The sequence below is a fragment of the Miniopterus natalensis genome, chromosome 22 (assembly GCF_054644295.1).
Source record: "Miniopterus natalensis isolate mMinNat1 chromosome 22, mMinNat1.hap1, whole genome shotgun sequence".
Taxonomy (NCBI): Eukaryota; Metazoa; Chordata; class Mammalia; order Chiroptera; family Miniopteridae; genus Miniopterus; species Miniopterus natalensis.
Window position 1 is genome coordinate 13,243,561 of NC_142102.1, and position 14,447 is coordinate 13,258,007.

General features: G+C 50.5%; 2 protein-coding genes across 2 annotated transcripts in view; one reads left to right on the forward strand and one right to left on the reverse strand.

Annotated features, from left to right (window-relative positions):
- Positions 1-1,521: 1,521 nt before the first annotated feature.
- On the reverse strand, positions 1,522-7,829 carry SAXO2 (stabilizer of axonemal microtubules 2). Its single transcript, XM_087829226.1, has 4 exons — positions 7,792-7,829; positions 5,860-6,039; positions 3,383-3,585; positions 1,522-2,510 (listed from the first exon to the last, which is right to left on the reverse strand). Exons 1-4 carry the CDS (start codon positions 7,827-7,829, stop codon positions 1,567-1,569), a joined length of 1,365 nt encoding a protein of 454 aa, XP_087685352.1. The 3' UTR covers positions 1,522-1,566.
- A 600-nt stretch (positions 7,830-8,429) lies between these two features.
- EFL1 (elongation factor like GTPase 1) overlaps positions 8,430-14,447 on the forward strand; it is a 49,097-nt gene continuing 43,079 nt past the window's right edge. The window contains exons 1-5 of the mRNA XM_016215679.2: positions 8,430-8,710; positions 9,959-10,026; positions 10,646-10,730; positions 12,677-12,810; positions 14,000-14,137. Of these exons, the coding sequence (XP_016071165.2) occupies positions 8,620-8,710; positions 9,959-10,026; positions 10,646-10,730; positions 12,677-12,810; positions 14,000-14,137 (516 nt within the window). The 5' untranslated portion in view covers positions 8,430-8,619. The remainder of the gene's footprint in view (positions 8,711-9,958; positions 10,027-10,645; positions 10,731-12,676; positions 12,811-13,999; positions 14,138-14,447) is intronic.

Consider the following 14,447-nt stretch of genomic DNA (forward strand, 5'->3'; position numbering starts at 1 on the left):
GGGTGAGGTGCTGCGGTGGTCCCCAGCTCTCCATTTTGAGTGTATTGTAATAGTTCCTGTTAAAAAGGTAAGAATATCGAGTTATGTACAGGTGAGCCTAGATAAGATTTTAGTAAAAGCTCTATTTTCCAAGGAAAATTGGGCACGGAAACAACTTCACAAAAATTCATTCCTTTTATTGATACTTGATTAGTGTTGCAGAGAAATAGAAAATCTTACACAATATTAGTAAGTACAAAAGTAAATTAAAACAAATCACTTTCAAGTAATTAAAAACGGTTTAACCAAATGGGCTTATTCTCAATGAAGTAACATGGTTTGAACCAAATCGAAAGCTACAAAAGATTAAACTTTAGGGTAAATCACATGCTCGCATAATGCAGTCGTTTATCAAAAACACACACAGGTGTTAAGGGTTTAATGCGTTACATTTTCAGCACTAACAGAGGCAACGCGTTCTTTCTGGGATGAGCAGGGTGCAGTTATGGGCCACACGAAGCCCAGTTCTGAGCTGCGACTGGGCGTGGCCATCGGGGCCAGGAGGCGACCCTGACGCTTTCTTCAGAGCTGCCCGTCATTCCTGAAACTGCCCTAGCGAGTGCTCCCTCCTGCCTGGAAACAGTGCTGTCATTCAAACCCCGTTACCCTCGCCAGCCCAAGCTCTCCCTTCTCCGTGACAACTTCTCAGGCGCTTCAGAGGGACGACTTCTCAGAAATCACGCTGCTGGTAAGCTTGGCACAAGCCAGGGCGTTTTACGGCCCCTGTCCAGGCCGGGAAGTGGCTATTCTGATTCGGAAGAAGCAGGCGCAGGAAGAGATGGGGTGACCGACTAGCAGTCCCTGACATCCGCTCAGCTCTTTGACTCTCTGGGCGACGATGTATCGTGCGATCCGATGCACCGGACAATTTTTGCGAGGGAGGCGGGGCAGGTGCCATTTTACAGAGAAAGACACCGAGGCTCAGAGACACGAGGCGCTTGCCCAGGGTGGCACAGGTAGAATCTGATGTCCTGGGGACTTGAACTCGGATCCCTTGATTCCCAGCCTCCAGGGCCTCTCCTTGTCACACCACGGTGGCTCTTGCTGATGTGAACGCAGCGGGGGGCGGCCTCCGAAGCTCGACTCCGTACACAGCGGATGCCTGATGCCTGAGGGAAATGAAGACTCCTGTCTCGGAAGAGGCTGAGTGGCGGTGTAGGCGGTTCTAGGGTGCTTGATAAATGGTAACCGGTGTAATTATAAACACAAGTATCGGCGGCGGCAGGTTGGAGACATGGAACTAAACAGCGCATCGGAGATTAAAGTAGCTCCGACGGGGAAGCGCCATCCGGCTTGGAAAAGCGGACGAAAGAAAGCGCAGTCTTCGTGACGTGTCAACGCAAGATGGATTTCGAGATCCTGATTTCCTGTGATACGTCTTCCAGTTTTCTTGATTAAAAAATTTAAAGATGATTTGTATTTAGCTCTCTCATAATTTTTTTTTTTTTTCCTACTTTAAGCCATTGGTTTTGCCCTTGGAGAGCCAGCGTCCCCTGAGCCACCCTCCTCTTCAGGACGGCTTGCGGGCTAGGAGGCCTCCACGGCGGGCGTGATCTTGCGGAAGAACTTATGACCTCGGGAGTTGGTGGTTTCGAAGACGTAACCCGGGGGGGAAGGGTAGCTGGCGGGGCAGACTTCCTGCTGCTTCGGGGTGTACTCGGTGGAGTACATGGTCACGTCGTCGAATGGACTAGAGCTCTGGAAGGCGGCGTTTAAGGGCTTGCAGCTCTGCGTGGGGACCGGCTCGTGGGGCACGTAGTGCGATCTGAAGGTGCTCAGACCGTCGAATTTTCCCGACGGGTTGGGAATCTGCTGCTGCTTTTTGATGGGCCCCCGGCGGGAACTCTCCCACGCTGGGAAATCTTCCTGCGTGGTGCTTCTGCCCCGGAAAGGAAACTTGTCCTTTCTCCTCTGAGACACGGGCCTGACGGGCGCCACGCGCGGGGCCTGGTAGGGAACGTAGTCCAGGCGGCTGGTGCTGTGCAGCTGCATGGCCCCCGCAGGAGGCACGTACTCCTGCGCGCTCTTGGCTTCGGGGGGCGGGATTTCCCAGGGCTGGAAACTTTCACGGAACTCGGTGCTCCCTTCAAACCGAGCATCCTGGGCCACCCGGGCGTGCGCAGGTCGGCAGGTTTTTGCGGTCTCGCCGAAAAGCCCCCGAAAGGCGCATCGGTGGGTTGTGAGGTCCTCGAAGGGCCGGGTGCTAGGCCTGTACACTTCCTTCGGCCGAGCGAACTTGGGCTCCAGCTGGTGAGCCACGTAATCGAGGCGGTGGCTCGTGTCCCCGTGGAAAGGGACCGTGGGGCGTTTGGCCACGTTGCTGGGTTTGAAGTTCTGCCTGGGCTGCGTTTCCCGAGGAACGTAGTCATCTTGGAATGTGGTTGAGTTTCCAAATTTCACGGTAGGGGGGTAGTAAGTTTGTTCTGGTTTATAAAGTTCGCTTTTCTGAATGTCCCAAGCTCTGTAATCATCTTGGGGGGGGGGAAGAGAGAAAGAGAGCTTTTTTAAATACTGAAGAAAACCACGCTCTTGTCAAAATCGTGACCCGGTTCTCTCACTGCCGAGCACCCGTCCATGTCCGTCGGGAATCTCAACACTAATCAAGGGGACGCTCCTCTGGTTTCCACCAGGCCTGTCCTGTCCTCCCCACCCGCCCCTTGCTCTTCCCGTCTCCCCCTTTCATTCGTGTAACTTCCCCCTTTGAGATTCATCCGACTCCACCATGGGAAGAAGGAATCGCGGAGCCTGACTGTTGGTGGGTTTTGAAGCCAAACCCGTGAGTTGCAGGGGAAGATGGTTTTAGGAGATACGGTTGTGTTCCCGGGTTGGGATTTTTTGCTGTAATTCAGTTAATTGTTAAAGTGATCATAAAATCTAGGATTGACCGGAAAACAGGTTCGATCCCCAGCCCCAAGCGGGGCCGTGTGTGGAAAGCAACCTAATCAATGTGTGTGTCTCTGTCCCCCCCTCCCTCCCTTCCACTCTCTCTGAAAATCAGTGGGAAAAATGTCCTTGGGTGACAATTAACAACATCAAAAAAGGTGTCATATTGTGCCCGACGCGACGTGATGCTGGTTGGAAGGCAGCCTTTGTGTGCTTCTGGGTATCGAGAGAGAAAACCAAGCAGGCGGCTGACTGTGGGCCGGGATCCGGGTCCCTTAACTCTCAATCAGGTCATTTTTTCCCCCCCACTATCCAACATCATTTTGACCACAGAGAGAAACTTTCTTCCTAAGCCGCGAGGACTGAGTTCGGCGACACCAGAATGGCGACTGGATGCTGGACGTCAAAGCCGGACGCGCGTCCCCGTGTTTGGGCTCCGTCCCCTTGGGGGCGGCCTTACCTTTGTAGGTCGGCACGGTGTCCAGCTTTCCTTTCTTGACCGGCCGTCTCTCCCGAGGCCGGACTATCGCCACGGGCTGCACTTGGTAAGAGCCGAAGTTCTGTTTGTAGGTAGTGTCGAGGTCCATCTCCCCCGGTTTGGGCTCGTACTCTTCCGGGGCGTGGCGAGGCTGTGGGACGATTTCATGAGGACGGAAATCCGACCTGAAACACACGAATTTGAAGCATGGCCTCGCAGACCCTCTCGTTTCTAATTCTTCCTGGGCGGGATTGGAATTTTCAACGATCCTAGAGCGGTGATGGTTGATGAACTGCTTTCAGAGGAGGAATCGAATTCCTTGGTGCCCCATCCCAAAAACAAGAAATAAATATGCCAGACACCTTTGTTTTCGGGACATGGTTACGATGGATCCTGAGTCCGCTGGATGTTACATAAGCAAACTCATCCCGTAATTGAATTTTTTCCTGATCTGGAAGGAAGTCTCAGGTGGAAAATGTAACGGATCTGAAAAGAAGTTTAAACATATCCCCTGGGGCCACTTTGTCAAAATCCTTGTTCGTCCAACTTCAAGACTGTAGTCGACCAGCGGGACGCTCTTTCTTAATGACGCCCTGCCGCCTGCCTGCCCGTCGGCAGGTAACAAACGCAGACGTCTCAACGTAAACCACTGTTATGCTTATTCTGAGGGACGGTTTTGATCGCCGCCTCCGCTCGGTGCAGCGCCTGCGAGCTCAGAGAGGGGGTGCCCGTGTGGTTTTTGCCCTTCCCTGGGTCCCAGCTGCCTGACGCTTAGTAAGTGCTTAGTAAATATTTAGTGGATAGATAGCAATAGAAACCACGTACCTCGGCCTCTTCAGACCTGCGAGTTGTTCTTTGCTGCCCCCAGACACCAGCTAGAGGGGAAACGGGCTGAACGCCGAGCGGGCGTGAGGAGGCAGGGGGGGCACAGAGAAAGCTTAGGGGTCCGGGTCTCTCTAGCCAGGTTAGCTGGCTGTTAGAAAACACACCTCCAAGCCCAAAGCAACTTTCTGGAAAGAAGCAGTGAAGGGTAAGTGCACTTTTATTCAGCTGACGCAGCCCCCGAAACGGTTGACGTGTCCAGAGTCGTACTCTCAGGGCAGACGGAAACGAAATGGAAATTGGTAAAGCCGGAAATGGAAGTTTTCGTAGAGCGTTTTTTTTAAGACCCCCCGTTATGGAAATCTGATGTCCGAGGTCCTTGAGGGCAGGAACCTCTTACCGATGCCTCTGTACTCAGTGCCTAAGGCTGTGCCTTCAATGTCGCGGCCCATGGACAGAAGAGAGAAAATCAACCCATTGTATTGACAGGCACACAGAGACATCAAAAAAGCTTAAGTCCGAATGAAAACTGTAGGCTTAGGGGGCCTTTTTTTTTTTTTAATCACCCAGTGAATAGATATCGAGTGCCTATTGTGGGCTAGTAGGCATTGTACCAGGTTTCTGGAAACAGTGCTGAGATAAGAATGGACAGAGTTGCCCAGCTGGCGGGCGCAGTGGTTGAGCGTCCACCCAGGATCCAGGAGGTCGCGGTTCGATTCCCGGTCAGGGCACATGATCCCCAGCAGGGGGCGAGCAGGAGGCAGCGGATCCATGACTCTCATCATTGATGTTTCTCTCTCTCCCTCTCTCTTCCTCTCTCTGAAATCAATAAAAACATTAAAAAAAAAAAATAGACATAGTTTCTGTTTTTACAGAACACCGAGACTCATGATAAATTATAGAAAGATGCTCTGAGAGCTGATGGGGATTTTCACCTGGCCTGACGGCTGGGTGAGGTGTCAGAGGCTTCCCACGGTGACAGCGGAGCTGAGACGTTCAGGTTGAGGAAGAGGGAAATTGTCAGGCAGGTAAACTAGTACCTTGGGAGGCTCTGTGGCAAGGTAAGCCTGGTACCATCGAGGAACGGAAAACGTCCTGTGGGCCATAAGCGTAAGAGTACAAAGGGCACTGCAGTGGAGGTAATTAGAGAAGCAAGTAGGGCCCAAGCCACGAAGGGGTTTTGGTAAGGAGTTTGTTGTGTATTAAATCCTATAAATTCAATTTTAAAAATTGCAACCTGAAAAAAAAAAAAAAAAAGCCTGATATGTCTAAAAAAAAGAAAGAAATACAACGGGAAAGTGGAAGTATTTTAAGCAGGCAGGCGGAAGGATTGGATTTGCCTTTCGCAAAGATCATCCCGGCAGCCTGAAGTACAGAAAACACGAGGACAAGAGACTGCAGCCAGTAAAGACGTATCAGTAGAACGTCTCATTTCCCTTTTCACTGCTTGTCGTTCAGACTGAATTCTCATCTTTGTTTTTTTTTTTCAGGTTTGCGACTCAGCCAGTCTTCTGCTGCTTGGATTCGTTCGACTTGAATCCACGAAAGGGTTCGACTTAAAAGAGTTAAAGAACTTTATTAAAGACCAGAGGAGCTGGGAGGAAAATAGGTAAAGCGGAGAGTTTCCCGATATTTACTTAAATGTTGTCGTCCCTTCCATTTTGCCATGGCACGCCCGGAGCTCCTGCTTGGGTCTGAGGCTCGGAGCTGGAGGAACAGTGCCGTACATGGGGTATTTCTCCAGGTATTCGGTGGTGGGGTGGTACACGCCGGAATCTTCATAAATCCTCGTGGTTCCATGCGGACAGTGATGTCGCCTGCACAAACACAAACAGACCGAAGGGTGACCCTCACCATCAGGCACATTTTCTGTTGGCCGGGCAGAGAATAGAAGCTGTCTGAAGTCAACACACTTTGCTGTCTTTTGAGAAAACAGTCCGTGGAAGACATGAAATCAGGCATCCGCTTACAGGTGAAAAGTTGTTTCTCAGGGCCCCGAGGGGAAGAGGGAAGATGTCCCCCAAAGATAGGAAAGAGGTAAAAGTTGAGGGGGACAAGACAGGTTCATAGAAAGTCTTTGCCACACTCTGCATCAGAGTCCCAGGAGGTGGCCAGATCCCAAAAGATGTCTAAAAAGAACCCTACCTACAGTGGTGGCTCCTAGCTTTGTGCCCAAGATGCTCCCAGCTTTGCCAGAGATAACTGTGCCTCAAACAAAAACCTGAACGTGAGGGTGGCCCTCGAAGGATCATAAGAACTTTGGCAAGAAATATTCAGTGGGCCTGACAGTGTGGCTCAGGGGCTGGGCATAGACCTGTGAACCAGGTGGGCAGTTGGATCCCCGGCCAGGGCACGTGCCTGAGTTGCTGGCTCCATCCCCAGTCGGGGGCGTGCAGGAGGCGGCCGATCAGTGACCCTCTCATCATTGATGTTTCCGTCTTTCCCTCTCCCTCTCCCTTCCTCTCTTTGAAATAATATTAAAAATAAATAAATGAATAGAAATTCAGTGGGAAGCATTACCAGTGTCCCAAGTCCAGGCGAGACTCCTACACTGGCAATGCCTCGGCTCCCTGGCCGGTACACTGGCTGGAAGAACGGGGACCTCTCCAGCCATCTAGACTGGATTTCCTGACAGCTGCATGGAAATGAGGGTGCTGGGTTGGGTATCAAAGATTAGAAAAAAAAAAATCTGACCAATTTTTGCACATCGCTGCTTTGGGGATTCATACCCCACATGTTAATTTATCTTTTAATGTACATCCACTTATGATGTTTACCATGACCTGGGGGACGGGGCACACGGGATGACTGCTTCCCATCTGCACGCAAGTGATTTCCCTTTGGAGGGGATTACGATACAAAGGTAGGGACGTAAAATATTTATTTAGCCACCGTGGAGCTAATCCCTGGGTCAACAGTGAAGCTGCCAAGGAGACGGTTGGCGGGCGGAAGCCTGTGAGGCAGGACTCACAGGCCCATCCTGGGTCTCAGGGTGGCCAGTGCTACCTTTCCTCGCCCAGACCCCAAAGGGGCGCTGCCTGGGTGGGAAGGGAGCAGGGCAAGGCCTGGGTGGAAAGCTGGAGGCGCAGAGACGCCCAACACGAGCAGGAAGCTCCGGGATTGCACGCTCCTGTGCTGGTCTCTCTTCTCCACCTTTCTTTAGACAAAATCTTTGCCCGGCCTGCGTGGCTCAGCGATTGAGCATCGACCTGGGATCCCCGAGATCCAGGTTCGAGTCCCGGTCAGGGCACAGGCTGGGTTGTGGGTTCGATCCCCAGCAGGAGGCAGCCCATCAGTGACTCTCACTGATGTTTCTCTCCCCCTCTCCCTTCCTCTCTCTGAAATCAATAAAAAAAATATTAAAAAAAAAAAATAAAAATCTTTGGGGGACATCCAGTCTCCCAGCGGCTGGATCCGATCGCACCCCTTTACCCGCCTCCGTGGGGCCACACCTCTGACGTGTCACCTGCCCGCCGGGTGGCGGGTGACTGTGCCCCGGGACCGGCGCCTGCCCCGCAGAAACGCGCAGAAACCCAGCCGCCGCCCCCCGGCGCCCGCGGCCGGCTCACCCGCAGGTGCAGATCTGGCACAGGCACCGGCTCCGCATCTCCCCGCCCCCCGGCGCCCGCGGCCGGCTCACCCGCAGGTGCAGATCTGGCACAGGCACCGGCTCCGCATCTCCCCGCCGGCCCGCGGGGTCCCTGGCCGCGCGCCGCACCCGCCGCTTCCCAGCTCCGCCGCGCCTGCCGTCGTCTAGGCAACGCGGACGCCCGGGAGACCGACGCCGCGCCGGCTTCCGGTGCGACGTCAGCGCGCGCGGGTCAGAGGTCGTGCGTCCCCGGCCCCGCCCCTCGCGCTGAAAGTTGTGCGCTCGCGGAGCTCTGGGTGTCCGGGACGCGCGCGTGAGAGAGAAGCCCGGTGAGGGGTCCGAGCGGGCGGGCGGCGCGGGGGCGCGGGGTCCTGTCTGCGCGCTCCGAGCCGCGTGGGGGCCCGGGGCGGCGTGGGGACCCGGGCGCTGAGGCGAGGCGGCGTGCAGACTCGGGGTGTTTCCCTCCCCGGGGAACGGGGCGCGGGACGTCCTGCCGCGCGTGGGGAGTAGCAGGTGCCCGCACGCTGCCCTCAGGCCCCGCGGGCGCCCCGAGCGGGGGCTTTTCCCTCCAGGGGGAGCGGGGGGGCCGGGGTGTCGCCGCCGCTCCCGCTGGACTTAGGCCGGGGCGCGTCCCGTCGGGAACCGTCCGTCGCGGGCCTTCCCGGGGGGGGGCGCCTGGGCGGCTCCCGGCATTTTTTAAATTTTATTTTTTATTCTCATTATTTGAACGCCCGGCCTGGAGCCCAGGTGCCGTTTGTGACCCTTTTTTTTTTCTTTTTAAACGTCCCGTCCCGGGAAGAAGGCGGCCATGGGGCTCCCCAGCCTGGAGAAGATGGTCCAGCTGCAGAAGCGCACGGCCAACATCAGGAACATCTGCGTCCTGGCGCACGTCGACCACGGTAAGGGCCCCACCGCGTGTTTTGGTGTTTTTTTGGTGTTTTTTTGTGTTTTTGTTTTTGTTTTGAAGAGCCTTGCGGTGGGTCATTGAGGGGCCGCGTCCCGGGGCGGGCGGGGCGGGGCGGGACGGGACGCCGGGCTTACTTCCGGTCGGGGCTGCGTCCGACGCGCTGGGGGGTTGCACGTAAGAAGTGAACGCGGCTGACGCGCGATTTGCTTTCTGGAGTGTATGCCTTGAGTTCTGTTCTGTGTGTTGAGTTTTGTTTTTTTAAAGTTATAAATGTGCGTATAAATGTGTTTTTAAAATATGTCTTTGTTGATTTTATAAGAGGGAGGGAAGGAGGGAGAGAGAAACTTCAATGAGGATGGGAGTTATTGATGGGCGCCCCCTGCTGGGGATCCAGGAGCCTGCGCCCCCGACCGGGAACCGAACCGCCATCTCTTGGTTCATAGGTGGATGCTCAATTGCTGAGCGAGGCTGGTTGGCTGTTTGGGGTGTTGTTTGTTGTTGTTTTTAAATGTCCATCGGGTGCATTCCCGGTGGAGGCACCTGAGTGTCTTGTCAGCTCCCAGCATTTATTTTTAAAAATTATTTGAGTGCCTTGCCCCGGAGCCCAGGTGCCGTTTGTGATCCATTGCTTTTCAGAGAGAGGTGGGGGCGCGGGGGGGGGGGGGGGGGGGGGGGGGCGCGGCAGAGACATTGATGTGAGAGAGACACATCCATTGGTTGCCTCTCACACACGCCCCAAAGGGCCAGGGATGGAGCCTGCAACCTAGGTACTTGCCCTTGACCCCCCCCTCCCCCAATCAAGCTCGAGACCCTTTGGTGCTCTAACGATTGAGCCACACCGGCCAGGGCTGTTGTGTTGTTTTTTTGATTTTTTTTCCTGAGCCAGTTCTTACGGTTAGATGTTAAACCTGTAGAGATATAACACCTCTCCCTCCACATTTTTAAAAAAAGAAATAGAGCCCCGAGTGGTGTGGCTCAGTGGTTAGAGTGCCATCAGGAGCACTGACGGGTCGTAGGTTCGATTTCCAGTCAAGGCACACGTGCCCAGGTTTCGGATTCCATCCCCGGTTGGGGCACATAGGGGATACAACCCATCGATCTTTCTCTGTCTTTCTCTTCCTTTCCCTCCTCTCTCTAGAATCAATGAAAAAAGCATATCCTTGGGTGAGGCATAAAATAAAAAGTAAAATGTATTTAAAAATAAAAACGTAGGTTTGAATTAATACTGTTATTTTAACAGGAAAAACTACTTTGGCTGACTGTCTTATATCTAGCAATGGAATCATCTCCAGCCGCCTGGCAGGCAAGGTATGCTGTTATACTTGATAGACACTGTTAGCCATCTCCAGTGGATGAACCATTTTGCAAAGCCCAGAGAATGGGATGCAGGCCCTGATCCGTGGGCATTAACACTTCATGAAAGCCATCCGGTAATTGGCAGTGTTAGAAATGTCTTCTACCCTATCATTTTTTAAAATTGTGTTAGAAAATCTAATTTAGGAAAAGAAGTGAAGGCTTCTCTTGCTTCTAGAGACTTTCTGTTTGCACCTCTGTTCAGACTTTGTTAAGAGGCTGTGCAGAGAAGAATGGTTGTGTTCTTGATGAATGGAAGAAAATTCCCCAAATACTGCCTTCTGTGATTGCTCATGGACTACCAATCATTCATGGCTGACATTTGAATGAGCAACTCTCTGGGGAGGGTATATGGTGTTTGAATACATTTGGAAAGCGGTCATGTCTTTCAGTTTGCCTGTGTTCTCCTTCCCATGACAACTTCCATTTTCCAACCCCCTCTCCCTTTAAAGAAAAATACGAAGGGCATTTAGTTTAAAAGGTAAACATTTAAAACAAACGTCCAAACCATCGCATCTTAACATCACATTTTAATACATTGGGAAGTAAGGATGCTTATGTTGCATTTTCACAGTTACGGTACATGGACAGCAGAGAAGATGAACAGATCCGAGGCATCACTATGAAATCCAGTGCCATTTCCCTGCATTATGCAGAAGGTAAGCCAATCGATATTCTAAAGGAAAATAGTTCTGAATCTTCCGTGTCCTCCTTTCTTTCCTGTATTAATCGTGTGCCTCAGTGTCTTTGCTTTATATTCCACAAGTTGCATTCTTGCCTCTCCAAATAATCTGTTGTCAGTCAGGCTCTTCAGACTTGGATGCAGGTGAGAACCTCTGGCTGGCTTGCAGATGGAAAAGCTGGCTGGTCACACCTGTCCCCCCCATCCACACAGGTGACTGGATTTCTTCAGAATGAAGGTCAGGAATCCTAAGAACTTGCTGTCTCAGCCTTAGTGTTCCATTTCCTGGCTGGGTCCTTGTTCTGTCCCATGGCCTGTGTATTGGGTTAAGAATCTTATTGATGTCTACAGCTTGCTATCCCCAAATAAGGATGTCATTTTCACAGTAACTCTTCTAGGAGTTGAAAAGGATTATTATGTTTGGCTAGAGGTCATTGGTAGGTGGCCAGAGCTGTGGGGATGGAGGCCTTTCTGAAAATTAAGGAGTTAATATGGGATGAATACACATGGCAATCCCGTGACAATATGTTACTCGCAAGGCCCCAGTGCCCATTGAAATCCTTAACCTAGTGTTGGGCAGTCACTGCCAGCGGAGTCTTGGCCTGTGAGGTGAAATGCATGCCGTCCTGAGTATGGTGGTCAAAGCTGTGTCTTTGGATTGGGTGGGTTTGAACGTCCGCTCTGCCACTTTGCAGTGTTTGGTCTTAGTCAGTGCACCTTAGAGTTGGGTTCTAGCCGGATGTCCTGCAGATATGTAGCTTTTTGTGCTCTCATGTTCTGCTCTGTAAAATTGGGCAAATGGTAGTAACTCCCACAAAGGGTGGTTGTAGGTAGACGTTTAAATAACGTCTGTAAAGTGCGTAGATCAGTGCCGGGCACAAGCGGGTAGTCCACAGATGGGAGCCATGGCTGTCGTCACTGTGTTGTCGTCATCGTGTGCTTAGGGCACAAGTCAGGTCATCAGGTGTTAAAATTGCACTGGGGGAAATCCTTTAAGTGGCCCGTAACTTGTCATGTTTAGTCTCATGGTAGTTCTGGCGCCCACAGAACTGAGCAGCAGAATGAAGAGAAGAAGGGAAAGTAAAGTATATATGCAGGTGTTTGAGCATTCTGATAATTATTTTGCCTTTAAAAGAGAATTGTGTCAAATTAGCAACAAATGGGGAATAAGTATAGAATTCTGATTGATTACTGTTTTTGTGCATGGTCTCCTTCTGTTTTAATGTTAAGTCTCTGTAACTGGGATGGCCAGTTCTGGTTTGCCTGGGACTGACATAGGGCTAGTGGGTCATGGTCGCCCGGAGATAAGCTTAATACTTTTGTTTGTTGTAAGGATTAAAGGAGATTGTATATGTGAGAATACTTAGCACACTGCTCGGCACATAGTAGCTACTCCTTAAATTTTTGTAGAATTGACTCTAAGTCTTGATTGAGCAGATTCATACCTGCCCTTTGAAATTGTGTAGGGAAGTAGTTGGCCAGTTGCTTTGTGTCTTTTCACATTGGCATTTCCTGTTTGGGCCCCTTTGAACAGCCTTCCGTCTCAGGCGCTGGTTCCTTTTAGTCTCAACTTCCTAATCTGTAAAGTGAGTATAGTAATATTCATCTAATAGGGTTATTGTAAGGATTCAATAATGTGATTAGCACACTAAAATTGTTTACCCAGCACAGTGCCTGGCTCACAGGAGGCTCTTAGGAAGTGGTAACTGTTAGAATGATAAAGTCTGAACACTTTGTATAGGTGCCATTTGGAATCAGTAGTTTCATCAGTGGGAATCCTAGGTTGGAACGGCAGCTGTTGATGGAGCCTTTGCCTTCTTTACCTTACAGTCATTCCCAGAAGCTTTCTTGTTCTGGAATGCCCGAGGAAGAGCACTGTATATCTGCACGGCTGACAGTGCCTGTCCTCACGTTTCATTTCAGGTAATGAGGAGTACCTGATTAACCTGATAGACTCTCCAGGACACGTGGACTTCTCCTCCGAAGTGTCGACGGCTGTTCGCATCTGCGATGGGTGCATCATTGTGGTCGATGCTGTGGAAGGAGTCTGTCCACAGGTAGTGGCTGTGATGTGAAAATATCTGACCAGTTGAGGAAGGTGGGAAGGAGGAGGAACTGACTGTTGATTACTGTGTGCAGTTAGACATGTCACTGACAAAGTCAGTTTTACATTTTACATTCAGCAGCGTTCCAGTCTACGGTGGAGTTAAGTCACCCACCTTTTGAAGGGATTTTAGAGAGGATGACTTTAACTTACGTACTTGAAGTGTCTCATATCCTCTTATACAGGGACTCGGCAGAAGTGGGAGAAATGCTGGATTTTGGGACAGTATTGTGGTTTTACTCCAGTGGGAAAGGTTTCTGATCTGTGAGAGGATGTTGAGAGCAGACTCCTTCTCCTGCTCTTCTGTGTCTTTAATCTGGTGTTTCTCATCTTTCCATCAAAGTTGGAAAAGTTCACCCCTAAGGTCAGCGTGAACACTTAGCTCTGATGGGCGTGGAGTTCGGTGTGGCTCTCTAATCTGTTCTTTTAATAATTTTTCTTGAAACCTTATGTTTTATTTTTAAAATGTTGTCAACTTACAGCCTACTTCTTAATATACCCTTGTTTATTTCATGTTTATTAATATTTTACAGAAAGAATAGTAAAAGGTTTAAGTGACTTGGAGTCAAGTTGATAATTCCTAGAAGATGTGCCCTAATTATTCTGTAGCTTCTCCTCTGGTTTCCCTAAGGGCACAGGCACCTCAGCTTGAGTAGCACAGCCTTAGTCCATGTAGTATCTTAGGTATCCTGACAAGATAAGTGAAATTAACACACCTGATTGTAGAAGAGCAGAATAGTGGTTAGTGCTAGCAGATGGGGTTATGTTCAGTAAGGTGTACACAGGGCCTTCTGAGGGAGTGTTCAGTGTGTTGGCAACATAAGTGTTTGTTTTTAAAATCTGCGTGTGTGTGTGTGTGTGTGTGTGTAAAATTCCACTAAGTTCTTCACTGTCTTTTACGCAGTTTTATGTATTCTTCCTAAATAAATTGTCAGTCTCATGAAGGCAAGGAGGGTTCCTAGTCTGCAGTTCTCTGCTGATGTAACGTGTGGTTTGTGAATGTCTCGTGAGCACCTGCGTCTGACAGGCATAGTCTGAGTTATGATAAAGGAGTATGGAAATGAGCTGATTATTAATCAAGATTTTTTAATGTGCTTTAATTGTTTCAAATCGTTTTATATTTTCCTTTCTGTTTTAATCAGACACAGGCAGTTCTGCGACAAGCCTGGCTCGAAAATATCCGCCCAGTGTTGGTGATAAATAAGATAGATCGCTTGATAGTGGAACTGAAATTCACCCCACAGGAGGCCTATTCTCACCTCAAGAATATTTTAGAGCAGGTATTTTATTCTTTACTTGAGTATTTTTAAAATCAGGGCTCAAAGAAGAGTCATAAGGAAGTTGCTAAGTTGAGTATGAGGCAATGCTACAGAAAATTCACTTTTCCACATAAGATTCATATGGGCTGGAATCACCATACTACAACGGAGGCCGCAGGACAGGCATTCTCTCAGGAGTCCCCCCCTCCTGGAAGCATCCTTGAGCATAAAGCTTGGACAGTAGGTTTTAATGCTCTCTTGTTTAAAATCTTGGAGTTTGGTTCCAAAGGGAAGCAATATTAAGAGGCTCTTTGGTTTTTTATTACCTGTC

Excerpts from the sequence above, each read along its gene's own strand:
- SAXO2 (XM_087829226.1), bottom strand. The coding sequence starts at position 7,829 with ATGCGGAGCCGGTGCCTGTGCCAGATCTGCACCTGCGG. Across the intron at positions 6,040-7,791 it reads TGCCAGATCTGCACCTGCGG|GCGACATCACTGTCCGCATG; the intron begins GTGAGCCGGCCG and ends GTGTTTGTGCAG. Across the intron at positions 3,586-5,859 it reads GAAGGGACGACAACATTTAA|GTCGGATTTCCGTCCTCATG; the intron begins GTAAATATCGGG and ends CGTGTGTTTCAG.